This window comes from Rousettus aegyptiacus, unplaced genomic scaffold, assembly GCF_014176215.1.
Source record: "Rousettus aegyptiacus isolate mRouAeg1 unplaced genomic scaffold, mRouAeg1.p scaffold_m13_p_5, whole genome shotgun sequence".
Lineage (NCBI taxonomy): Eukaryota > Metazoa > Chordata > Mammalia > Chiroptera > Pteropodidae > Rousettus > Rousettus aegyptiacus.
In genome coordinates, this window is record NW_023416308.1 from 44,685,689 (window position 1) to 44,712,064 (window position 26,376).

The window sequence follows — 26,376 nt, forward strand, 5'->3', positions numbered from 1 at the left end:
GCAGAGGTAGCAGAACTTGGAATGTGAACCCAGGGCTGTTTCTGGTTCCCAAGCCTGAACTCCCGCTGCTATGATACACTGCCTGGAAGTACCTCGAGCGGTGGTGGGCCTGTTTCTAAGTCGAACAGATGCAACAGGGGACTTTTGAGCATGGGGCTTGCGCCACCTCCTACAGCTGCTCCCAAAGTACAGGGACTTTGGATGTACTAAGGAGAACATAGCCAGCCGGGCCTGCACCCTGTCTGCTACTCTGAGCACGGGTTGGCATAACACCCTGGGACTTACTTAGCTATTTCACTTTGTTCTTTCCCCCAAGAAAGATAGGTTCAAAACTCCAAATGGTAGCAGGCTTGGAGCTCTCCCTACTTCCAAGGATGCAGGGGAACAAAAGGACAGGACAGCCAAATGAAATAAGATGATAAAAATGAGCGAGGCTTAGTCAGGATGACCAGGGTTGAGACTGACCAGGTGACATCACTGTCGAGCTTAGTGGTGCTGCTTCCAGGTATGTGTGCGAGGACAGCTTGATAAATGCTGTAACATTTGTTGAGTTTTTGTGGGAGGGGACTAGGAGGAGAGCAACGTCTCATCCTGTTTTGTAGAGGAGAAAACCAAGGCTTGCTTGTGACAGTTTAAATAATTTGCCTCAGTGGCTACTGCCAGGCACATCTGCAAGCTGACACTATTTATTTTCCCACAAATATTTACAAGAAATGTATGCATTTATAGAAAAAGCAAAAGGTATAGGCCTGGCTATCTAATTTTAATATGTGAATCCAACTGTGCCAATTAAAATGAGGGTAAAAACACAACACCCCAAAGCATTTCTTATGACCCTGCAGAATAGATTTTCCTTGGTAAATTCCTTTGGCTTCTGCAAATATCAGCTTTGGTTCAGCTTACCAAGCAACCCAGCACAGGTTTGGGATGCAACACCCTAGGCGAGCCTGCCTGCAGGGTTTCCTGTCCGTAACCAGGCTTTTCCCTTGCAGCCCCTTAAGGGGAGTGCTGCCTCCCATGAATCTGAGAGGCCCTGTCTCTATTTCTATTCTTATTTGCTTCTCTATAACTCGGCGCTGCTTTCCGCCAACAGAGTTGTATTATCACCTGGTGAAGGAGATAACATTAGGCATACCCACTGTGGCTGGTGGAAAGCAACCTGCAGAGAGATGGATGAAGAAAATGATACTCACTATCTGGATGAGACAATGGAACAGGGGTAGAAGAGCTAGCAGGAGCTGCTGAGGAAAGAAAAATGAAGGTGAAAAAAAAAAGGGATAAAAGATCATCAAGGCTCACAGATACTGCATGAAAAAAATGGAAGGGCCAATGCTGGGCTATAAGTACAGGAAGCTAAAGTGAGTTAAAGTGGGGAAAAAGAACACCGTGCATGAAAATACGTGGCCAGTGGGCCAGCAGAGGAGCAGAGCAATCTGACTTCAAGCCATAAACCTGTGCGCCTGCCAAGCCTGGGGTTCAGGCAAGGGATTGGGCCAGGAACAGCTGCAGAAGCCTTCAGCCCTGCCTGAAAACAAACAGCCAGTTCAGCGAGGCCAGCTGTCTCCAAAGGATCAGACGTACAGAAGGAAAGGGAACCTGGACCCCAGCTTAAGGTGAACAAGTGAAGGAGAAGACGGCTTTGGCTTTTCATATTAGATCTCTCTATATGCGTTTGGATTAGGTATGTATTTACACCAATGGCACATATTTGTAGCAAAAACTGTATGTCTCACTCCCTAATTTAAATATCTGAATGAAGGAAAAATGACCGTCCTACTTATTAATGTTCACTATGGGGTGAGGTTCATAATTGTTTGGCATCTGGATGATCAACCACTGCTGTCCTCCCAAACAAACAAACAAACAAACCCCACTGAATGTGATTCTCTGGATACTGCTGTGTATTTGGAGAGCGATGCAAATAATACTGAGTGTTGTTCTCACTAAATGAGTAACTCTAACCAACTTCATGCATGGAAAACAGGTAGAATAGTGCAATGATACCTCCAAGACATTTTAGACAGATCTTTAGTTTCCCATTGGCAAATATTAAGAAGTTGTCACATCCACAATCATAAAATAACGTCCTTTTGGAGCTGGATGAAAATTTGGGAAAACATTACCATATCTTCAACATTGCCTTGACACTCATGGTTTGGTCTTCCTTTTGCCTTCCAGATGAGGGTACCCCATGAGACCATGCAAGTGCAATGTCACTGGAATCAGAGCAAGACAGGCTACTAACTCATCATGATTCAATGGTCTGGTCAATTCAAGTAAAAGTGTATCTCTCTCTCTCTCTCTCTTTTGTTTAGCTTGAGTTATCTGCATAATTATCCAGATTATTTTGGCAAAGGGATAGATGAGTTTTATGTGCTTTAACCACAACATATTACAAGGCATTAAACTTATACTTGCAATGTGCTATCTAGAGGGCAAAACGTGAACACAACAATCTCAAGATGCCTCTTTTAAAAAGTAGAGGCTCATTTACACATAATCTTTATGCCCTGAAAAAAATTGTTTACTTCACTTCACGGTACAGAAGCAATTAAGAAGTAATACTCAGGCAATGAAATTCTGAAGGGGTATAGCTCAGTCACGAGGAAAAGATTCATAATAAATTGTGACATCTCTTTAGGGCCTCAGCAGCTCAGACAGGGAAGCAGCCCTTCCCAAGGCAAGCAGAGGTCATCGGCTTTCCATTTAAGAGTGTCTTAACAGCACAAAAACATTTGTCCTAAATATACACGAAACAGGAATGTTTTCCCAGGTTGGAGTTCTATTTGTTTGGGGTCACAGCTTTTGCATTACCTTCACACACACATTTATGAACTGTGTGCAAGAACCTCCTAACAGGAGAGCCATGCTTCCTAATCTGGCGGATCAGAGGCAGGAGTCCTTGAGGTATCTGTGGCTTTGGCTAGTTTCATCTGCTCATCCCTACTTTGACGTACTCATGCCTCTAAATGTGGAGAAGTCCATTAAGGAACCAAGAAGGCAACCCCATTATTGAGACATCTCAACAAACTTCAAGTGATAAGCTAATATGAAATGCGCTGGCTCTCACCTAACACCTCTCAGTGCAGGGGTCTGGCAGCAACGATTCTCTCGTCGATCCTGTACCTCCTCTCCTTTAGGGCAAAGGTGCACTCAGGACCTAACTCCAGTGTCACAGGACCAGGCTGTGCATCTGCACCCCAACATTACAGGAGGGGAATCCACTGTCAGTGGGTGAGATGAGCCAGTGTCAGAAACCCACACCACTGGTTCCTGGGCTCTGCATAAGCACGCAGATGAACCGCTATAATTGTTGGTGGCTGATTGTGTCCAGGCAACTGTTGTTCTTCAAGTAATGGGAGTAAAACTCAGAGAAGATGCTTCCTAAACCCTGTCTGCACTCCCTAGTAGTGGAAAGTGGGTTTCGTCATGGCAGTAGTAAATGCTGGCATCTTCTTTCCAACTACATCCCTTTCCAGGATAGGTCCAGGGCCGACGCAATAACCCTTGGGCTAGGCCCCCACTTCGGCAACTCCGAAGGTGCAAGGAAAGAGCTCGATAACTAATTAACTAGTGAGAGTACAAGATTCCCACATATTTCCACACGTGAGCACCTCTTATCCTGCTTGAGTTCTTGAACAAGGCACACTCAACTCTAAGACTGTGTCAGAGTTCTTATCTAAAAGAAGTTTGCTTTTTTAATTTTCTCAATCATAACTTTATTAAGTGATTGAGAAAACTGACTTTTCATGACACTAGCAACGCCTGCTACTATATTATTCATGATCTACTTGAAATGGAACACTGACCCTACCATTTTCCAAAGGGCTTCTTGGAATCTTGGTTAATTACCCATTTTCATACTATAAGATAACAAACAACATGTCTAGAGGTATCTCTCTCTCTCTCTCTCTTTTGAAATTAAACATTCACTTTTAAAACAGCATCTTCTATAGAAATTCTCATCTTTACAAGGGCTGAGCTGGCAATGAATGAGAACCACTTAAAGCCTTGGAAGTCCAACACCCAGTCACTCTGAGTCAGTTCTCAAAACCCAGCTACTGGTTAGAAACTCCAAGAAGGCCTCATCACAGCCTTCCTCCCTGTAACATAACAAAGCTGGGCTAAAGACCAGCTTTGCATGCAGGGGGAAGGTGCTCTCACAGCCAGAGCTGCTCTGTCGGCATTCACACAGGGAAGAAGAGCTGCCAGCTTGAGCAGACAGCTGTCAGACTTACCTGACAACTACCCCCCCTGCCCCCAGCATTTTAACTCCTTCTAGATCTGGTTCATTCAGGAACCAACTCTGCTGAGATAGTAAATTTAGCACTTGCTCAAAATTTCAAAACGCCTACACTGAGCTACTTAGTTTCTGCTGCTGCTGCAATATTTCTGAATACATTTTTAAAAGATAAGCTTCCCTATGTGCCTTTCAGGAGCCAGGAACGTTTTATGAAAAGGGTGTGCAGCTTCTTGAACACCTTTTCTTCCGAGTTTCTCTGCGTAGCACTACCCTCCACTACTCTGAGCTCAGCTTAGGAAGAATGGGCCACGCCTCAGCGGAAGTGTGCAGGCTGGGACACCTAGACCAGCTTCCCGTTCTTGCTCCTTATGTCCATTAGTTACAGCTTTCACAATTAGGGGGTCCTTCCTGGGGAGAATCATCCCTCTCTACATGCTTGGCAGTAGACTGACCAAGTAGCCAGTTAATATTCCCAAACATGGAAATGCACATTGCAAGTACCTAGTGCTAAAGAATGGAGTTGACGGGAACTGGGGGTTTAACACCCCAGTAGCTGCCTGCAAGATGTCCCTGTAGCTTGGACCAAAACTTCATGCTACTCTTTACACTTGTAGCTGCTGCGCCCCCCACCAATCCTCCTAGTTCCCTTCGGCTACTACCATGATAGACTAAACAGAAAGCTCAGTGAGCTCAATTCTTTTATCTCCTAAAAGCAAACGTGAGAATCTTTTCAGGTTCTTTTTCCTGTGATGGGATTTTGAATTGAGGCCTGGTGAGGATGTGGTCACTTTTCTGGCATCCTGGCTAAAGGTGAGGTGGTGCCATGGCATGTTACTAATAGACCATCTGCAGATTGTCACCACACTCGGCTCAGCAAACATCATTGTTGTCACAGGGTAATTGTCACACACAAAAATTAATAAACACAATATCAAAAGACACAAGAGTTGCATGCTCTAAAACAGGACGAGTGTTAGCCTCTTGAAGTAACCTACGACATTAACAGGAACACACTAGACTGAAGTCAGTGTGGTTAGGGCCCAGAGAGTATCATCTACTTCAGCCTCTAGGGGACAAAAAGGGACCAGAACTAAATTAAGAACTAGGACTAGCAGATGTTAACGCTATAGACACAGGTAATGAAGTACGAAGAGGCACTTACGTGGAAGGGGGCTATCTGCATTTCCCATGGGTGGAACACAGACGAAGAGAAAAGACAAGAGACAGACCCAAGAAAAAAAATAAGATGTAAAAGGAATGAACAGGATTGCGAACACACAGTGCTGGGAACTCAAATTATCAACTTATTTCAAATCCAGAAAGAAGCAATTCCTGTAGAAGGAAGATAAAACAGGCTTTCTCCTTCTGGGAAAAGGTAAAGAGATAGCTTTGCAGGCCCCTGGCTTCAAAGAGAAGGAAGCAAAGGGGCTTTTTAATTCACAGAATCCAAGAGGGCCCAGGGAGCTCTGTGACTGCTCAAGAAGTCTGGTTCTACAGCATCTTCTTCAGCTGGGTGGACTCATGATCCTCCCAGGGCAGTAACTCAGTTCTGTGGAGGGATACTACCAGAGCAGGGCTCACCCAGAGCCTGGCCATTTGTGGGAAGGGAGGGGGAAAGGTGGCAGGCATAGTTTAAGGAAAGAGGGAATGACAGAGGAAAATAGAAATGCATTCTTGAATGAAATCAGGAAGAAGCGACTCCTCAAGGAGGCCATGAGGGAAGGAGACCCTGAGGTGTGCTCCTGGCGCAGGAAGGAAGGAGGAGCAGCAAAGTCGAATGCCTCAGCATCTGCTTCCCTTTTGCATTCTTGGGGCTTTGCTTCTGCTCCTACATCCTACAGCAGTCTCCGCTCTTCTACGACTTATTATCTCTGCTGCATCAAAAGTCCCACAACTAATTATGTGAACTGTCACTGCCTTTACCCTCTTCCTTCAAGTCACAAGGTGCTTAGGGCCTTTGTGATCTGTGTCAAAAAGCGAATCTCCCAGTTCCCTCTGCAGCACACTGCTGCGTTTCTCCCCACTCCCTTTCATAATGTGCCGGTGGTTTTCTTCCCTGGCCGTTATTCTAACGAGCTGGACCAGCTACTCTGACAGTGTCACCAGGCCCATTGAGAAAGAGGATAAAGGGGCTGGGTATCAGCCATCGCTGAGGGCCAGAGAACTGGAAAGTGGGACCACTATGAGTGGAGGGATCTGAAAGGCAAAAAGCCTAACAATGGACTGGGCCAGCTCAGGGTCCCCCATCCCCCCCAGGAGAAGAGGGCGGGTTGGGGAAGAGGCAGGGCAGCTGGCTTTACTTACGGACTGGCTGTGTCTTGAACTCGGAGGCTGCGCTGATTTCGCCCAGGCCCTTGCCATTTAGGGCTGCCAGTCGTACTGCGTACGTCGTCTCAGGCTTCAGGCCCATTATGGTGACGATGCCCTCCATGCTGGCTGTTGTGAGAATACGGGAAGGATCACAAAGGATGAAAAGCCTATCGGTAAAATGGTGCAGCTGCTGTGGAAAACACTATGGCGAGTTCTCAAAAAGTCAAACAGAATCATCGTCTGATCCAGCAATTCCATTTCTGGATATATACACAAAAAAACTGAAAGGGGCTGAAACAGATATTTGTACACCCCTGTTCACAGCAGCATTATTCCTAATAGCCAAAAAGTGGACCCTACCCAGGCGTCCATGGACAGATGAATAAACAGTCTGTGGTATGTACATGCAATGGAATATTATTCAGCTATAAAAAGGAATGAAATTCTGACATGTTACAACATAGATGAAACCTGAGGATATTATGCTAAGTGAAATAAACCAGATACAAAAGGATAAATACTGTATTATTCTACTTCTATGAAGTATCTAGAATAGTCGACTGCACAGAGACAGAAAGTAGACTGGTGGTTGTCAGGAGCTGGGGAAGGAGGGAATGGGGAGTTATTGTTTAATGGGTACCGAGTTTGGGATGGAGAGTGATGGCTGCCCAACAACGTGACTGTACTTAATGTACTTAAAATAGTTAAAATGGTACATTTTACATTATATGTGTGTGTGTGTGTGTATATATACACATACATATATATTATATTTTATACATATATATGTGTATATATGTATATATGTATATAATATATATGTATATATGTACATATATAATATATATACACACACATACACATACATACAAATTTAACAATAAAAAGGTAGCTGGAAGTGATGTTAAAAAACAAAACCCATGGACAGATTGTAACATGGTATCAGCCCTGCAATGCTGTTATGAGGTTTCAGAAGGAAGTTATGAAGGTAGAAGAATTATTCTCTTTTAGTTCCTCCTGATTACACAGAAATTCCTCCCAGAACCCCTCACTCCTCCCCGAAGCTGAAGGGGTGATGGAAGCTCCTGGTGGAGTGAATTCTCAGTAAAACTGGGAATTCAGAGGACGATGGCTCTGAATGACTGTGACATGTCCTAACACACTCCTAACTCCACACTCAGTACCACATACATGGCCATGATGAAACATTTCTACAGAAACAAAACATATTTCACTGAGCTATTCCAATTTAACCTGAAAAGTTACACATAAATATACTCAATCCTCAGGGAAAGATGGTCTGGGCTCAGAATCTTCCAATTGCAGTCATCTAAAGGTCATTTAAAAAATTCTTAGTTGGAAGTATATCACATAATTGACTTATGAGCAACTTGTTTTCCTGGCTCTGCTTATTAAATGAGTATACCCAAATAGGACTGCCTGGGCAATGGCAAAAGCCCGTGGCCCATGTGATCCATGCACGCAGAGCAGGACGGACTGAACGCATCTGGTTTTGTTCAGCACCTATGCCAGGCTTCTGCTTGGAATGTAGCTGAAATGGCCTCATCCATCCTGGCAAGGTCATGAGAACCAGGATCTGAAGGCCAACAGCTCTGCATGAGGCGTGACCGACTGTTTCCTAATCCTGGAGGGACAGTGACGGTGCTACAGCACAGGAACATGAACAGGATGGCAGGTGGTGGCATCTAGCCTCTCCCCATAGGTGAGAGCAGTGCGCCACCCTACCCAAATGGGCAGTCCGGGTGCCAGGATCTGGTGAACGCAGGGGGTGAGTGTGTGCCCACCACTGAGTGACTCATCATTCTAAAGGAAGCGAAGACTCGTCCCCACTCACCTTCCTTGGCATCATACCACTTGAAGTGCCACACTTCCTCGCCCACTGCTCTCCATTCAGCCTTGTACTTGAGGATGGGCACCCCGCCTGTGGCCTCTGGCTCATCAAACTGCACCTGTGCTGTGCTGGAGTATGGCTCCACCTGGTCGATGGATGGTGAAGATGGGGTGTCTGCGGGGAGGGCACATATGGAGACCCAGATGAGCCCGATTCAGTCCAGGACACAATTTGCAATCACGAAGCACATCTCTTTCATTTCTGCTCACTCTTGGAATCTTATCACCTGTATCCTGTCCCCCAAGCCCATCTCACCCATGATTCTCTCTGAACATGCCTGGTGCCCAGATACTCAAGCCTCCATCAGCCCTGTCCCCTCACCTTCTTGCTTTGCTGACCCTAGCTCCCTCTCCTTCCCACTCTCCTGACATCACCAAAGGACACAAAATAGGCTGGCAAGGGTTTTGAGGGCGGTACAACGTAAGAGGTGCTCACCTGCTTGGACAAGGATGAATTCCAAAGACTCCTGTCCAATGCGGTTCACTGCAGTACAGTTGTAGTTTCCAAAATCATTTTCGGAGTCTGGAGTCACCTTTAGAAAGAAGGAGTTCTTGGGTTACATGTCCCACGGGATGGGCACAGCATCCGTTCTTTATTTATTGGATTAAATTAGTAAAGAATAGAACCAGTAAAGCAGGAATCATTAGCCGTAACCCATAAATAAGAACAGAAAAGGGGAGAGACATATTCTGCCTCTCACACCCTGATTTTGCCTAGGGAGAATAAGGCTCAGTTTTGACTCCAGCCAACGGCTCTTGGCTTAAGATATGCCAGAGAAGCAAGAGAGATTTTAGCTGCATACAGAGCCTATCCATAGTTAAACTCTGTCTTTTCCATTTTGCCCCCTGACCCACCCCACAACTCACCTCTAGGTAGCTGGCGGAGGGGGTGTTGTAGATCTTGATATTGCTGTAGTTGGAGCTGGGCAACAGCTGTCCATCTCGAAACCACGAGATTGTGGCACTGGGGTAGGCAAATACCTCACAGGTGATATTCACCTGGTTGCCCTCCCAAGTGTACACAGCCACAGGACCCTGCAGCTTGGGTGCATCTGTAATGAATGGCAATGACTATCAGGGAAACTGCCAGTATCATGGAACCCCACATATCCTGTCTCCTGGCACCAGAAGGCAGGTCTGCCCCAAAGCACAGCTAGTGCCAGGGTATAGTAGAGGTCCAGCTTTTTTGTCAAACCTGTGAGCTGCATGGGAAGGCAGAGGACATCGAAGCTTGTAAGAAGCCTAGGGATGGTGTGAAGATGAGCTGGGGACACAGCTCTGATACGGCATAGGGCCAACCGCCACAGAGAAGGTGAGCAGATCTCACAGGGTACAGCTCAGGTAGCTGCCCTTTCCCCCTTTCATCCTGACCCTGCACGGCCCTTCCCCATACCACATCTTTCCACAGTTATTCCTCACATTGCACTTCGAGGTACATGGACTGGGAGTCCTGGCCGATGGTGTTGCTGGCCGTGCAGATGTATTCTCCAGCGTCTGTGTATTGGATGCTCTTCAGGGTCAGGGATGACACTCGGGCATGGCTGCGCACCACCATGTGCCCGTCCAGAGTCTGCCGGGAGGGAAGGGAGAGCATCAGAGCCCGAGACAGGGCAGTGGCTAGGAGACCAGGTCATCGTTTATCTGTGACCAGTCTCACATCCTCTCTCCTCTCTCTGCCAATGTCTAAGTCTCACTTTAGACACCAACTAGTGGGGGAAGGCTGCAGAGAGCACCATGGGAACTTGGGTGTGTTTGAAACAGAAAACGGGACTCAGGTGACATGAAGCAGCAGAGCCTATGTGCCAAGATTGGTTTTGGGGCAAGGACAACCAAGGTCCCCCAAGACGACATTAGGCATCTTTGAAATGGAAACAAAAGTCCTGACCAGCAAGATATTCCAGCAGAAACAGGCTTGCCTCATGAGATTCTGGGAAGCCTGCACTCCCGGCCTCTCCTTCCAGCAGCCTGCCATCTGCCAGTTCCACGGTGCATGCACATGTAATGGGAATCTACGTAATGGGAAATCTGAATGTGCCAGAAATGTAAGAAATTATGTAAGAAACCTATATTTATGCAGATGCCTTGCTTTCCGGGATGCTTAAAAGTAAAATAATTTCATTAAAAAAAAAAAGCCTAACAACTCAGAGCTCAGGAGTTGCTGAGCTGGAAGCGAGGGTAACTGGGTCCCCCTCTCAGGAATGGTGAGCAGCACAGAGTCCCAGGCAGACCTGGAATCCCTGACACCACAGTCACCACCATTTCCCAGCCCTAGATACTATAATTGGCTTTCTGAGCCTCTGGAATTGCAAGACTGGTCAGAAAGGAAATAAGCATATGATTGATCCCTAGGCAATGGGTACTGGCATATTTCCAGAGCGTCCCCATGCCCCACCCCCCATACTCTAAGTAAAGTGGCTGTTGGCCTAGGAAAGGTCTGAGCATGTGGCCCAAGTTCAGATCCTCAAGAAAGCTGGTAATTTGAAGGAGAATTTGTCCTTAGAGTTTGGGTCACACTCTTATCTCCAGCATATGATATTCTGTAGAGATGGACAGGTGAGTGGTCTGCATATGACATCTCTTACCCAATGAGCCTGGGCCTTTAAAGAATGAAAGGACACCTGACTTCAAATTCTTTTATATGCTGGTTTGGAAGCCCCCAACCCAGAATTCAATGTCATACAAAAGCCAGTTTGGGATGCTCAAAAGCAAGGCACCACTGGCGTTATGAGAGGTCTTGACAGGTCTATCTTAAGAAGTCCCTGTACCATCACTGATAGATCTAATCCACATCAGCCATCTAAGCCCCGTTACATTTCAGCTCTGGAAACTAGAACACAATGGCTAGCAAGGAGACTGAAGAGCCACGCAACATCAACACCACCTCTTGCTGCATGTGCCACTCCTCTCCGAGAGGAGCATCCGATGCCTGTGGCTCTGAGCTCCGTCTGGCCTGTACATCTGTGAGGCCTACTGCCTGAGAAGCTGCACCCCAAGAGACGCCACACACAAATGAGAGATGACAACAGACAAGCATGGAGCACTTGACTAGAAAGCCTCGAGACTTTCTCAAAAGTTTCCAGTTTGTCGAAGATATTGGATCCTGGGACTCCCGTTCCTGTGGGTTTACAGGGTTGTGCCTGTACACCCCATGGGCAATTTTCATGTGCCACACAGCATCTTTACCTATCGATCTAAATTAGTGGCATCGAATATGTGAAGCCATCCCTGCAAACAAGTATTTCTAAAAGGATGACATGACCTGCTTGTCACTCCTGTTTGTCTAAAGACAACAGGACAAAAGTGGAGAAAATTCAAGGTCCACACTGGCCTTTCTGGTTATCTCAGTGAGAACACAGGTTCAGCTGACAGTGATGCCAACCAGCAACTGAACTATAATTCTTTCTCACACAGACAGGACATGTCCTGGGGCCACCATGCATAAACATGGAAAACTGACCAGAATCTTTGGGAAGTCAAGAGAACATTTCCATAAGGAAGAGGTATTGCAGCAAGAGATGCAAAGAAAGTCATGTAGGTAAGAATAGGACATGGACAAATACCCACAAAGCAAGGCATGAGCAGTCTTTACTCAGAATAACCTAGAAAATGGTTAAAGAGAAACCCAGGAAATGGTTGTATGGACAGCTATACCCCTCCTCACTCTGGCCTTTTTCTTAAAGTTCTCAGTGTGGAAAATTTTCTCATCTAATGATGTCAACAGGTAGGTGGCTCTCTATAGAGAATTCTTATTTTGCAGTGGCTCATGACAGGATTGATAATGGGATTATTTGCCAGATGCCAAGTTCTCTCTCGGAGGGGGACGCAGAGAGAAGAGACTCCAGCGTGACCGGACTATCTCCTTCAGAAATGTTTTACCCTGGCACCGGGACAAAGTCAGGGAGTGCCATCTACAAGCCATCCAGACCAAAAGTCATGTTGACAATTCAGGCTCTGAAGAAGGAAGCAGATGAACTCTGGGCAAGAATGAAAAGATCATTATGGCAAGAAGACCCTGCTTTGTAAAACAGTATAAAGGGCAATTAAGATTATTCTTCTCATCAAAACATTGTTGTCCCCCTTCTTCCAGGTAAAAGCGCTAAGGCTCTTCAAAGCTTACAGAATGAAATTGGCCATAAAGCAAGCCACCTTCTGACCTTATCGGGACTTGCAGTTTTCATCTCCAAATGACATATATAGCAGGAAATGGAACCTCTGGGCCTCAGGGGTGGCACTCATTTGAAAGTCAATTATATCCAGAGTGAGATACTGAAGATAAAGACACTTCTGGAAAACGGAATTAGGTGTCTGCTTGCTGGAGAGTAAACCTATTACTCCCATTTATGCTAATAATTCTTTTAACATCTCCTTAATGCTCCCTGATAAATCTCAGCTCCTCCTTTAGCCAGGTCTAAATCAGAATGACAGGGGTGGGGTTGGGGGTGGGGAAGATGTACAAGGCCAGGCAGAATGAGCTCTGTAGCTGCTCAGAAGTAATTAACCCTTTTCTCTCTTCCCTGATCCCAGTGGGTCCATGACTTTGGGGCAATAAAACATGCAGCCTGTTATAGTACTTAGAAATTCCTGTGCCATAGGAAGGAAACATTTTGGCGAGGAGGTGCACTGAACTATAGTCTCTATGACATGGAGGAAGGTCTGGTGCAAAGAGAGCTTATAATGAACTAGATTTGATGACAGCAGTGTGTTCATGTGCAGAAACTAACATCAGTGCCTGAGGATAGGCAGTCAACTTTTTAATATTAAACACCATTAAATATTTATAGCTATGACCTGAACACGAGTTATGTGTTCTGAATAATTATCATTTCTGAGAGACTGAGAGGATAGATTTACCTAATTATAATACAGTCTATAGGATTGCTTGCTATATTCTACATTTATAGCATTACATTATCAAAATTCCATCTGGAGAAGAAACAAAAGCTATTTTTTAAAGAAATATAGATTAGATCCATAAACCTCATCTAGAGTCTACTGGTTTTTATTTCACTATCTGTTACTTAATCATACAAATCAGGTAAAAAAATGATAGGTATGATCATGAGTAGCATCTTGGGGTGTGACAATTAAAACCTAAAGATGAACATTTAGCTTCAGTTTTCAAACTAAGTCCCACATTACCCAAACTGAAGCAAGGTGTCAAAGAAATTTCAAAGGCTAAATGCTAGCAATTTTTAAAAACATAAAACCATTTGTGCCAAATCATTCTAATCTCATAAACTTAATGATCTTTGAAAGTTATATAGATATATTTAACAATTTAGGAAAACCAACGAGAGATGTCATTTGCATTGCTTCAAGATGAAATGTGATGTGATAATTTACCAAGACCAATCATTTTAAAATAAGAGAGCAACAAGATGAGTTGAGCTGGAAAGGAAGGGGCTGAGTGGGTTCTTTGATCACCAACTCTGTGACTTTATGATCCAAAGCCACATTAACCAGGTGAGAGTCAAAAATTTTCACATTTCAAAATGCCTGGCCTGGGAATTGGGGCGATTTATTTCTCTAAATATAATTACCTGAATGTGATTTTACCAGCACCAGCAAGAGAGTAAGATCTGGTTTTAGGAAATAATAAAGATTTGTTCATCCACTCCCAACACAGCTTGCTTGCTCATCCTAAAATGACACTATTGCTAAGTAACGTCTACCGCTATTGACCTATTCTTTAACTAAATTACTAATTAGTTTAGCATGCCTGGTTATTAAACTGTAATGGTGAGTTAAACTGTAATGTTTTCAAAACTAAAGACTGGCTAGTGGTCAGGTAAGCTATACCTCTTGCTTCTCTGGTCGAGTCCACGAAGCCTGGAGAGAACAAGATATAAAACACAACAAGAAAGCAGTAAAATTTTACAACATGTTTCTTTAGAGAATTGATGTATCACACTGCATTCCGTGCACATGCAGCTTTTTTTTTAATTCAGGACTCTTTTTAAGGCCCACTTTCAATGGTGTGTTTATTACCCAATTTAATTTAGGATTTAGCTTACATTCAGCTTTCCCCCACCCCCACCCCTTATGCACATTAAGATGGTATAACTCAAAGGTATAGGCTTTCCTAATCTTTGGCAGACATATATATGGATACCAGCAGACATAATAGACTGCTGCTATTTGAAAATATCTTGAATATTCCTTATAGTATTTGGTGACACTACTAGTTCTAATCCAGAGGTACTTATAGGGTAAGTTTCCTCGTTTGGATTTTATTAGCTTATCAAAAATACACTAACACCATTTTGTGATCATGCATTTTATAACTTTGCATGCATACTATTAAAAATTAAATTTTTATTTAAAAAAAAAGGAATAAAAAAAGGAGCAGAGAGGCACATTAGGAATGAGAGGTATGATGTGCCTAAGACTAAGGAAGCTTTGAGGATACTGAACTCCAAATGCTGTGGTAGGGCTCCAGCCGGTTCTTAAGGGCAGACAAATGCCCATATGGCATGCAGGCTCAAGCCTGCACCATCTTCATCAGGCAGGGGAATCACAAAAAAGGTGAGCCAACTCAGGGACATAGAGCTTGGGTCTTTCCCTGTCCACATCTAGATTTTTCAATTTATCTGGCACTTGGGAATCTACTCTGCTTACAGTTTTTCTGTTTTCATACTGAGAGTCAAAAACATCATACCTGCATTGTTCTATTAGATGGCATGACTGCCTGATTGTCCCTGATGTTCAGATGGAAAAAGAATAGAAAAGATGCCAGAGACACAGCAATGCAATCCAGGAAATACAAATGAGTTAGCAAACATTCAGTAAGAGTCCACTAAATGCAAGGAGCTCTTGTGAGATATGAGGATGGAAATGTTGGATTATATCACATGATGTTGGAATAAAGAAGAAAGTGAAAACAGGAACATGCATAGACCAAAGTAACAGTGGGCCAACATGTCAAATGTGGCTGCCAATTCCACATTATTTAGAAGCTTGTCTGTCACATGCCAGGGCTGCATGAATCAAGAATTTTTTAGGGGCTTTATCATATGGAGTTGTTTGCTTTTCATATTTGATTCTTCTTGTGTCTTCCTACAGTTTTGTGACTATAAGAGTAAGTAATTGCTAGTAACACAATGTTTCTAGTAGCCTGTCTGCTCACCTGTGCCTGGTGGAATGCTAGGATATGCCTTGCCCCTGATAATTGGGTAAAGGTGTGTGTCCTACTTTAAGACAAATGGTATGCAAATATATACACATGAAATAAATTAGGATATGATTAGTACTATTCCAAAAATTATTAGGTCCAGGTTCTTTTCATCTCACATGTTTTATTATCTTACAAGTCTCCAGGAATATGTATATAAATTCAAGAGAAATAGCCCTCCACTTATTCTGAAGTATTCATTAGACATTTGCCCACACCTGGGTAAGTCAGACTCTGATTGCTCCATGCATGCGCCTTTTCCAATGTTTAAAAGTAGACGCCTGGTTTGTATTGAATGATGAATTCTTCTTGGTGATAAAAGGCTCCAGTTTTACCGAGAATCCAGGAGTTCATAAAGTCTCTCTTATTTGTGGGCTACTTGGTCAGCTCAATAATCAAGGTTCATGAAATACTTTTCATTTTTTTCTGTTTATCTTTTTTGATCTCAATTCTTCACCCCTCCCACTTTCCTTAAGAATAAGGCCTTCACATGTCTTTCTTTATTAGTCATTGCAAAGGCATGTTCAAATAAGTACCCGATGGACTTGTCCTGCCAGGGATGGCTGATGCAAATCGTCATGCAGAGGTCTCACACAATATGCAAATACCACCTCGAATTTAGCACCACTCACTCAAATACCTGGCAATAATTAAAAGGGGTCTGGGTAGGAAATGTGATGAAATTGTGTGGATGAAGAAATTTTCTTTGTATTTGCATTGTCACAATGACCACCATACACACTGATCACACTGACCAATTATGATGTTCAAATATGTTTTGTTTTTTTTGTCAACATAATAGTGATCACTAAGAAATGAATTAAATTTCAGACAGATGATCTACTCTAATGGTCTTAACGACCAAACTTAGCCTACCTATTACCAGTTGTTGAGCAAAAAACCCATTACATCAACGAGCTGAAGCTTAGGAGACTGATAAGGATCTCCATCGAGTGACTGGACTAAACCTAGAGACAAGATTGAAGATAGTGTGTGATATGCAGACTCACTTTACTGGTTTTTGCTGGCTTTTTTTAAATGAAGAAAAACATCAGCATTCCATTAGAAATTCTCTAACTGCATGTCTGTAGTTGAAAGCCTTTTTCTCCCCTCTTCTCTTAGGAAGGGTAATACTAGACTCAACTAAGTAAGCAGTGAAGTAAAAGACCAGGCTGCTTTAATTAGCTTATATTGTAATCTGATTAAAGGAATCATTGAGCCTTCCACGGAAGTCATTAAAAGCATGAGAGAGCCCCGTGGCATTAGGCATTCTACCTTCTGAGCCAGTGACCTGGTGGGCAATCCTGATGGCATTCTAAGGACTCTGTACTTGACTGTGTCCCAGGGAATATTTTTACCAGTGACTCGTACAAAAGTATTTCAAATAAATGTTCCTATAAGGTTGGAAGCAATAGCTAATATAAATGCTAGATGACATCTGCATGGAGAAAGACCACCAAATTGCCTGGCGTTGGGCCTTGTACTTAGGTTGGGGTCATCACTGACTGCTGGACCTCATTACTTTACATATGTATATATATACACACACATATATATACATACACACACACATATATGTGTGTGTGTGTGTATTTGTGTGTGTGTGTGTGTGTGTGTGTGTGTATATATATATATAAATAGGGGGCCCAGGTGCATTGAAATTCTCTGGACCCACACACCTCTAAAGGACGATTCTGATGAAAGCCATTCTTAACTGGGGGAAAGATGGACTCAAATGAGTGCTCTCAAGCCAGGGAGTATTCGTATGCATGGAATTTTTGGTAATCACAATGATTACAGGTGCTACTGGCATTTAGAGGAAGGGAGCTGGGGTACTAAATGTCTTGCAATGCACAGCACAGTACCAGTGAAGGATGAGTCTTCACAAATTGTCATAGTGACCCCACCGAGAAACACTGGATTACATCCAAGAAAACACAATTTTTAACAGATATAAATATAAAATTCTGCATGATTGGTTAAGCAATCAATTGCACAAGAACAGGATAGGGGATATGTGGCTTAAACGCAGTTCATACGAAAAAGACCTGAACATTTTAGCTGACCACAAACTCAATATGAGGCAACAGGATGAGGAAACTGCTAAAGGGCAAATGCAACTTTAACTGCATTCCAAGGTCCAGATCAAGGGAGCAATAGCCCCTTGGAAATCTGCATTAGTGACACTGGGCACCACAAAATTTTCATGGAGCCCTAGTGAACTGAAGCTATCTAGTACAGGACTAGTAAGGTAAGGGTGTGTTAAAGGGAAGAATGGACTGACAGAAGGAAACTCAAATGGGTACTTTAATGGCTCTCATATAAAGACTGTGTGGCAGAGGTAGAAAGACTGAGAAGTGGAAGGGGCAAGGAAGCAGGCCTTCTCGATCATCAGCATTGGCCAACTGCCCTGTGGAGGACTGACACTGTTACCTTTCGGGCAGGGGCTGAGTGACTTTCTGGCAGATATGTTAGAAACGGGTGCCAGGTAAGACTAGGTAACCTCAAAAGGTGGCTTCCTTCCAACCTTCTAGGATTCTGGTATTTTATGTGATCTAATTCTCAGCCATCTTCTTTACCTTGGCAGTTAGATACAATTGTTTGTTCTTATCAGCTTAGCATGTCATCCTGATTTTAAAAAGAAAATCGTTTTCTTCCTGCCTCTAATTCAGTGACGCTAATAATCTTGATAACTAATTATGTATCATGCAGCTTCAGATGAAGGAGCACATGGCGAACAGCTGCCAAAGAAAATGTGAAATTTATTATTTGGAGTCCAACCCGCCCATGAAGAGGCCACCTTCGTTTTTTCTAATTATTAGCTATACGTGGTACAACATGGACATCATGTCAATATATAGTTAATGGAAATGGCAACTTTTCTAGACAGGGTTTCACTTAAGCAGATATATTAATCTGGTGTCATATCACTGGCTGACCTGGAGGACTTGTTCTAACATCGATTCATTCATGTTCCAGTAATGTCATTTTAAGTAAACATGAAGGCAGTCCATGGTAATAGAAACCACAATACAACCTATGTGTCTGGGCTTACATAATTATCTCAGATTGAGGCAAATGATCTACACTGATAACCAAATTATACAAAGCCTACTTGGCTTGAGATGGTCTCTGCTGGACACCTTCGGTCTCAATATTTATTAAGTACGAGTCTGTATTAGTGCCTGGTTATTTGTTCTCATTCTGTAAAAACGAGTTTACAGATATAAGCCAGAAGTGCCAACCTGTTAAAAGAAAGACCCAAGGTAGGCACAAATCTTAATAACCCTTCTGGTCTAGCTTGGCTGTTGAGCTATTCCTAGAAAGGATACAGAATTTAAAAGCATTGATCATCTCGGATAGATATCACTTTTGCCCTTCACCATAGGTCAAAGATATACATTGGGTCATTCCTGACAAATCTATTCTTGAGCCAGATGTAAAAAAATCTGTCAAGCAGTAGCCCTGCGGTTTAAGCCCTGAAATGTACATTCAATTCACATAACACACACAATGGGAACTAAAATCTGAGCTGAGGGTTTAATTCCAGTGTTGATAAAGAAAGCATCCAAGTAAACACCACATTTCTTAATCCAGTTGCTCTTCACAATATTGATCAGCGTATGCGAGTTTCAAAAATACTTAGCAGTTCCTCAGTTGAGTTTTTTTATGTTAAACTCAACTCCGGAGGTAAAACTTGCAAAAAAATAATGAGTTTTTGGAACACCAATTTCTGTTCTTTTGATTTAGTTTTGTTTTCTATTAGTGGAACAGAAATCAGTTCCTCAAATGCAGATCCTAAATTTGGCTCTGATATCTCACACTATCTCTTTTTGGCTTTATCTGAGTTTACCCTTTCCAGGGTTTTCCTTTAGGCAGGCAGAAGAGTGAAGATCTATCATTTCTGACATTCTGGTCAATAAGCAATCCATTATAAATGTCCTTTAAAGCTAAGCTCATTACTTCTGAATAGGTGACAAAGCTTTGGCCAACTAAAATGAAGCCCATTACTACAGGATATATGAGATGAGATTGGAGAAGTGCCATAAGAGGGTTTAAGTTGCTTTGAAACCAAGCTTCTTCCTTCTCCTGCTCTCAGCTCACTCAGTAGTGAAGGGCTGCATGATGTGGGGTCGCCTCAATTTTTTTATATTGTCAATAATAAAGATAGCTTTCTGGTGGCCTATAAGTTCACATGCTTTAGTTACATCTTCCCAGTCATTTAAATTTGTCAGGAAGGTTGCTACATTGTTCTTACATTCTCAGAGAAAATATTATAGAGCCCAGTGAAATCATCATCAGGTAGAAACTGCTAATTATTTTTGCCTTTAGATAAAAATGATATACAAATGTGGCTAAGAATACAGGCAGACACAAAGGCCACCAAGCTTTTGTGCATATAGTGCATGTATAGCATGAGTATACAAAACACAAGGAAAAGAACTGATAGGCTCATCCTGATCCCTATGATTTCTGGGAGACACTTCCTTGGATGCTCCTGAGGTGAGGATGGAATCCTCTGGAGCATTAGGCCCTTAGCTTTGCCTGTTCCTCACAGCTCCAAAACTCTGCATTTTGAAAGTCACTATCCCCTGCCTCCCCAGGACGTCTAACTTGACCACACCCACTAACATCAAACCCCTGCAAATCTATGTGAGGAACGGTGTCCATTCCATTGCCAGGGGATGCTGAGCAGGCTGCATCCAGTCAGGCTGAAAGAGGGAGTACTCAGGACCTGGCTGCAGCCTCTGGTGACCATATCCTATCTTCTGGCTCACCTAAGAGAACTGGGCATGGGGCAGACTCAACCTCCTTTGAGTCTGTGTTCCATAGCCCTGAAACTCTTGGGTGACATTATACCTTTTCTTCGCTGCTGATGTTTCGGGTGGAAGTTCTCCAGGTGATAGAAGGAATGGGGTCTCCTGAGGCTTCACAGGTGAGTGTGACCTGTTCCTCCAGTTCCATGGCAGTCTGGTTCTCTACATAAGTGATTTTGGGTTTTGCTGAAAAGACAAAACATTCCTATAAGTTTACCTGATATTTTTAAGCTTTCCAGGTTTAAATGAGAACATGTACCCATATAACGAAAGCTCAATTCTAGGTGTTGTGTGAAATGAAGAGCTGAACCCCCAAGGAACTTGCCATGAGGCAGGCACATGATAACATCCAGGTGATAGTAATAAAAACACCCTATAGAGTAAGTGCTAAGGGCAATGAGCACAGGAGGCATGGAGCAGAGGAAGAATGCCCTGCTGGTTGGAGTCTTCATGAGGACACAGCTTTTGGGCTGGGTGAAACTTCTATAAGTGAAACTTTGAGGTGGAGGCAGAGTCATGTCAAGTGTAGAAAACTGCTTGAATAAAAGCAAAGAAGCAAGAATGTGTAAAGAGCGGGTTGGGAGGAGAGCAGTATGCCATGAGTCGCGTGTTTGTGTATGAGAACAGAGGGAGACAGTACTGGACCCAAGTAGAGTGGTGATTGTCCCATTAAAGCTTTTGCTTGAATTTTATCCCGTGGCAGGTAGAGGCCCATTGACAGTGTTTGATCAGAAGAACGGAGTGATCATTTGTATTACAAGAGGGTAAATCCAGAAAAAAATTCAAGATGACTCAGCATGGAGAAAGCCTTGAGGTGAGAAAACCAATTTGGAAGCGCAGGCAGTGGGCCAGATGTGATGTGACACAATTCTGAACGAGGTTGTCTCGCGGAAGAGAAAGGATGGCTTTGAGAGAGATGATAAAGAAAGGTTTTATGGGAAGTAGCAAGGGTTGGCAAGAAACAAAAGAAGGTATGACAAGGAGCCAAATGACTCAGATTCTTAATGACTAGAAAAGCTGTGTTAGCATTAACTCAAGTAAGGAAATGTGTCGAGTTAACTTGGGGTTGTGGAGTGGGCCGAGGATGGGAAGATGAGTTGAGATGAGTTCATTTTCCAAATGTTTTGGGTAATGCAAGAAAACACAAGCATTCAAAACTGAGTTAAATGTTAAAACATTAGAGAAAATTGAATTTTCCCAATTTAAAACAATTATACTCTGAAATTAGTATACCTTCCATAGGAGAAGATAACACTGCACAAATGTAACTTACTTCACTAATAAAGAAAAAGACCAGGCTTGATAAAGAAAGAAACAAACAAACAAATAAAAATTATGGATAACTTTTGAAAAACTGAATTTCCTTTATATTCAAATTCATACAGTAACCCTAAGTAGGCTAAAAAACTACCGATTGTATACATGCTCCAAATTGAGGCCCTTTATTCTGCTTTAATGAACAGAAACATTGATAGAACTGTTAATTTTCTGTATAACATATCCCATATAGTTCAAATATTCTCCTAAAGTTAATCTGTACTAACCACCTACTTAGCAAATCCTTTTTTGCCTGCTAACACATGGCATATCTCAATCCAATGTGGCCAAATGAACACAAATTTGAACTGATGGAGTCCACATGATTGAGGTTTTCCTTTAGGAAGGCTTTGTGTCTATCTTGATAAATAATACTTTTAAGGAAGCTACAACTCATCTTGGATGGAGTAAGTGTTAAGTGCTATTGAACAGAAGGTTTTGGAGAGGTAAAGTAAAAGCTGTTAAAATCACAGACTGATAAGTTAAAAAAAAAAAAACAACCACCAATAACTGAATTCACTAAACTGAACAGTTGTTTTGTAGTTTGGAGGTGGTCCTAGGAAGGCTGAATTTCTGGGCTCTGGATACCTAGTCAGATGCTGTGATCTAGACAGTGTTTGCTGACCTTCTCCTGACCCATAGCACCTTGTCCTGGCAGCAAAAGATTAACAGAAGAGAGACAAAGGACAGTTAACCTCTATTAATAATATTTAGTCTTGGTGGCTCCATTTTGCAGATGGCTATAAAGGGCAACTGTACAAGTCTTTAGAAAAAGGAAAATTATATTCTTATTAAAGCACTGTTAACAATACCTAATTTTGTTTGTGCTACAGAGGGCTGTGGAGGCAGGCAAGGTTTGCACTGACAGCTTAACCTCTCTAGACTCCAGAAGCAAGGCTATTGTCAGAACCAACAGAAGGCTTAGAATATTGTCTTGAAAATAAGATAGCAGTATAAATTGTCCAAATTGGAGCACAATTGAGAGTGAAAAGGGATGCTCTAAATAATTACACTGAGACAATGGGCATCATTGGGCAAACAGGGACAGGTGCAGGGTCACCTCTCTTGGCATACCAGCATCTGGAGGAATCTGTCCAGGTTTTATCTATGGGTTGTACTTGTACCATCTTAACAAACCTCTGTTATGGAACCTTGACTTTGGGTCCACCTGCAGGCAATCTAGACCTAAGATTTCAGATTGTTCCACTGCACCTCTCCCCATAGACCTTTCTGTGAGCACAGCCATCCTTGTGAGTTTTCCAAGTGTGCCTGCTTTCCAATTCCAGCATGTCCACGGCTCTGCACCCTGCCACTGAGGGTCAGCCTTATCTACTCTCACCCCAATCCAGGTTCCTGCAACTTGAACCCAAGAGGGCTCCAGGGCCCTGCTTCTGTGAACCAGACATTGGATATGACCAGGTGTACTTCCTTCAGGCCTGTTAGTCCCTTGCTGTAATTCATAAGGGTTCCTTTGACCCTAAAGGGTCACCTAAGCAAAGCTTCTGCCCTCTGGTGAACTTGCTTTAGCCTTAGGCAATATGAGACTTTAAGAACATTCAGACAAGCACAATAAGAAACTGTGAAGACAAAAACACTTCTTTAGAAGGGCCCAGGGGCAGAGGAGCAATGGAAATTCACTGCCAAATTTTAAGGAAGGTAGGATGCAACTACTTAGTAAAGAAAGCGCCTGGCTGATGCTAGAGCAATGCATGCTAGAATGCGTCCCTTTATAGGAAAAACTGATGTCAGGTGCAATTACAGCAGTTCTTAATTTAGATAAGCCTCTTACATATTAATTGCTATCCCTACTTGAAGTCACAGGAGTTTTGAGCACCTTTTTTTACTAACTAAGCTACAGGTTTCTTTGCAGTCCCACTTTATTGCTGCAGACTCTGCAGCCACTGGGGAACCTGCCCCATTTCTCCATCTTGTGCTGGTGCCTAACGGCAAACCAGAGGGGAAGGAGAGGGTGAGAAAGGGTGGAAGAAAGATGAAGCCCTAACTGGCTGGCCACTCTCCACCTGGTTTCCTGGCCCGAGCACCAATCTCCTAAACCAACAGGGAAGGCCAGAAGAGGAGGAGAGAAAGGAGGTTAAGAATGTGAAATGGAGAAGCAAAAGAGTGTGTATAGGGGGTCCCAGGTTATTTCAAAGAGGCTATGTAAACTTTTCTCCGGATATTACAGAGGAAGGTTCTCCTGGATGGGGGCTGGATTAGACATGTTTCCTATGAGCCTATGATTTTCTTACCTGTCTTTGTAGGGGTCTGGCCACCTCTCCCCTGTCTGCTCTACTGGGCTGTCTAAGGTACATCCTCCTGGCTACAGTCTTTGGAAAGAAGTTGTGCTAGTGGAGAGAGAGAGAGAGGGAGAGAGAGAGAGAGAGAGAGAGAGAGAGAGAGTGTGTGTGTGTGTGTGTGTGTGTGTGTGATGTGGAAGGGGATGTGTGGTGAGGGATGTGGGATGAAAGACAAAACATGCCTTGCCATAGTTCCTGCATATTTCTTTTTCTGCCTCGTTACCTCCTTCCTTGGACCTTACCTACTCCCTTCACTCTACATGGGCCCCACAGGGCTCCTGCATCACAACCCATGCTTTCTCCCTGGGACAGTCATCTCTACCAGAGAGGCCTGAAGGGAAGCCGTGATCTAGCCAGTTTCTCTTTTCATAGAGAAACTTTGTTATCCATGGTGGTAAAGAGAGGGTACACTAATTTCAATATTACCAGTCCATATGTAATTCAGATAGAGTATGTGTTAAATTGGGGTTCATGGAGTAGTAACTACTATTGCCAGCTCAGGGAATGGATTTAAAAGCCCGAGTTTGAATTGTGGCTCCTTGGGTAGGGCACCTAATCTCTCTGTGCTCATTTTTCTCAAGTATACAATGGGGATAATAATCTCATAGGGTTGTGTTGAGGATTAAAAAAGCTAATTGATGGATGGCACTTCACGTAGTGCTTGGTACACTGTAAGCGCTCACTTTGTGTCTAGTATTATTATTACTTCAAAGGACTAATATCTAAAAGAGTTTCCTAAAACAGGTAGTGACTACACATGTCTAGGCCCATCTCCCTGCTATGTACATCATACTTCATTCACATAAAACCAATTGCTATTCCCTCATTTACTCAAATAACTATTGTATGCCAGGCACTGTTCCAGGCACTGAGGGTACATGTGTGAGTAGAACAGACACAGGTCCCTGCCCACAAGGAGCTCGCATTCAGCACATTCGTGCCCTTCCTGCCTCTGCCTGTGCGTGTGTGGCCTGAAATGCTCACTCATCCTTTCTTTTCCAGTAAACTCCTACTTGTGAAATATCATATTGTTTGCAAACGTGTCTCTAACTATTGTCATTCAAGACCAGGGATCTTTCCTATAAACACTATGCATATTGCTATTATGAAGTCATTATAATGAACTGCCATTAAAAATTGCAGTGCTGACTATCTGCCTTAGCCTGCAGAACCACTGATGAGAACAGACTGCATGGTATTCATCTTTGTAACCTCGGCAATGGCTGGGCCCACAGCAGGCAATCAAATGTTGTTGACTGACACTATCTATTATAATTTATATGCTTATATGTTTTTCTCTCTTGTGCATCTCAGGATCAAAGGACTGGACTATATCTCTGTAGTTCCCTCAATAAATATTTGTTAAGTGAAGGAATAAATGCATTTTTATAGTATGGAAAAACTTACCATCAGAATGACTGGGGAAGACCAGTCAGTATTAGAAAAAAGACTCAAAAATATTTTCCAAGAAGTTGAACTTTCAAGTATATACGGTTAATTTGAACCAAACTGATAACCTGTTTCTAAACCTGACTGTCATTAATGAATAAATAGGATTCACCTGTGATTAGCAAGACCAATTGCATATAAACACTTGATTTTCAAAGTTTCGTGTTTACAGACATAGATCAGTTCTCCGGATCGGGCTACACGAGCAGGTCCCAAGCAGCTTCCCCAGACACACATCGTAACAATCTGGAAGCTGCGTGCACCGGAGCTGCCCCACTGGCATCTGTTCTCATAGCACCATCTACAGTGGATGAGCCTATCTGTCGTTGTTAAGAAAGATGAACAGAGGGAGTTGAGAGCCACTAGGTTGAACATTTTTCTGCCACAGATTCTTCTTCCAAGGTCAGGTCAAAATGCATTTCAGTTCTAAATGAAAGGAAGTCTACTGAGTTTATAAAGACAAAGTGAATAGAGATGTGGGAGCTCTTTCCATGACTTTTATGACTCTGTTTCACAAAGTCCACAAAAAGAAGCAAGGGGAGATAAAGACAGCTGGTCACTAATATTTACTAAGGACTTATTGTGAGTCTGGTGGTGTTTGGCGTGCCAGAGAGAGAGCAATGTAGAAGACAGCCAGTGCCCTACCATCTTGGGAGTCTACACACTTAGTGGAGGTGGGATACAAACAACTTACAAAACAAATATGTAAATGAGGTCAGTTCAGGTACTGATAAATGTCATGAAGAAGATACAGTAAGGTTAATGAAAGAGATTAGTGGAGGTGAGTGGGGGCTGGTGGTGATAAGGGGGCTGCATTAGGCAGGACAATGAAGGCAGGATTCATTGAGAAGGTGGTTGAGT

General features: G+C 43.1%; 1 protein-coding gene across 21 annotated transcripts in view; it reads right to left on the bottom strand.

Annotated features, from left to right (window-relative positions):
• The window catches only part of NCAM1 (neural cell adhesion molecule 1), a 298,485-nt gene that overhangs the window by 33,372 nt on the left and 238,737 nt on the right, over positions 1-26,376 (bottom strand). For 7 of the 21 annotated variants that reach the window (XM_016148999.2, XM_036220174.1, XM_036220175.1 and 4 more), the window contains exons 8-15: positions 20,496-20,638; positions 14,264-14,293; positions 9,884-10,034; positions 9,332-9,516; positions 8,901-8,997; positions 8,409-8,579; positions 6,548-6,679; positions 5,406-5,420 (exon numbers count right to left, since the gene is read on the bottom strand). In XM_016148999.2, the coding sequence (XP_016004485.2) occupies positions 5,406-5,420; positions 6,548-6,679; positions 8,409-8,579; positions 8,901-8,997; positions 9,332-9,516; positions 9,884-10,034; positions 14,264-14,293; positions 20,496-20,638 (924 nt within the window). The remainder of the gene's footprint in view (positions 1-5,405; positions 5,421-6,547; positions 6,680-8,408; positions 8,580-8,900; positions 8,998-9,331; positions 9,517-9,883; positions 10,035-14,263; positions 14,294-20,495; positions 20,639-26,376) is intronic. The other 14 variants (XM_036220179.1, XM_016149004.2, XM_036220183.1 and 11 more) reach the window with 3 other exon arrangements.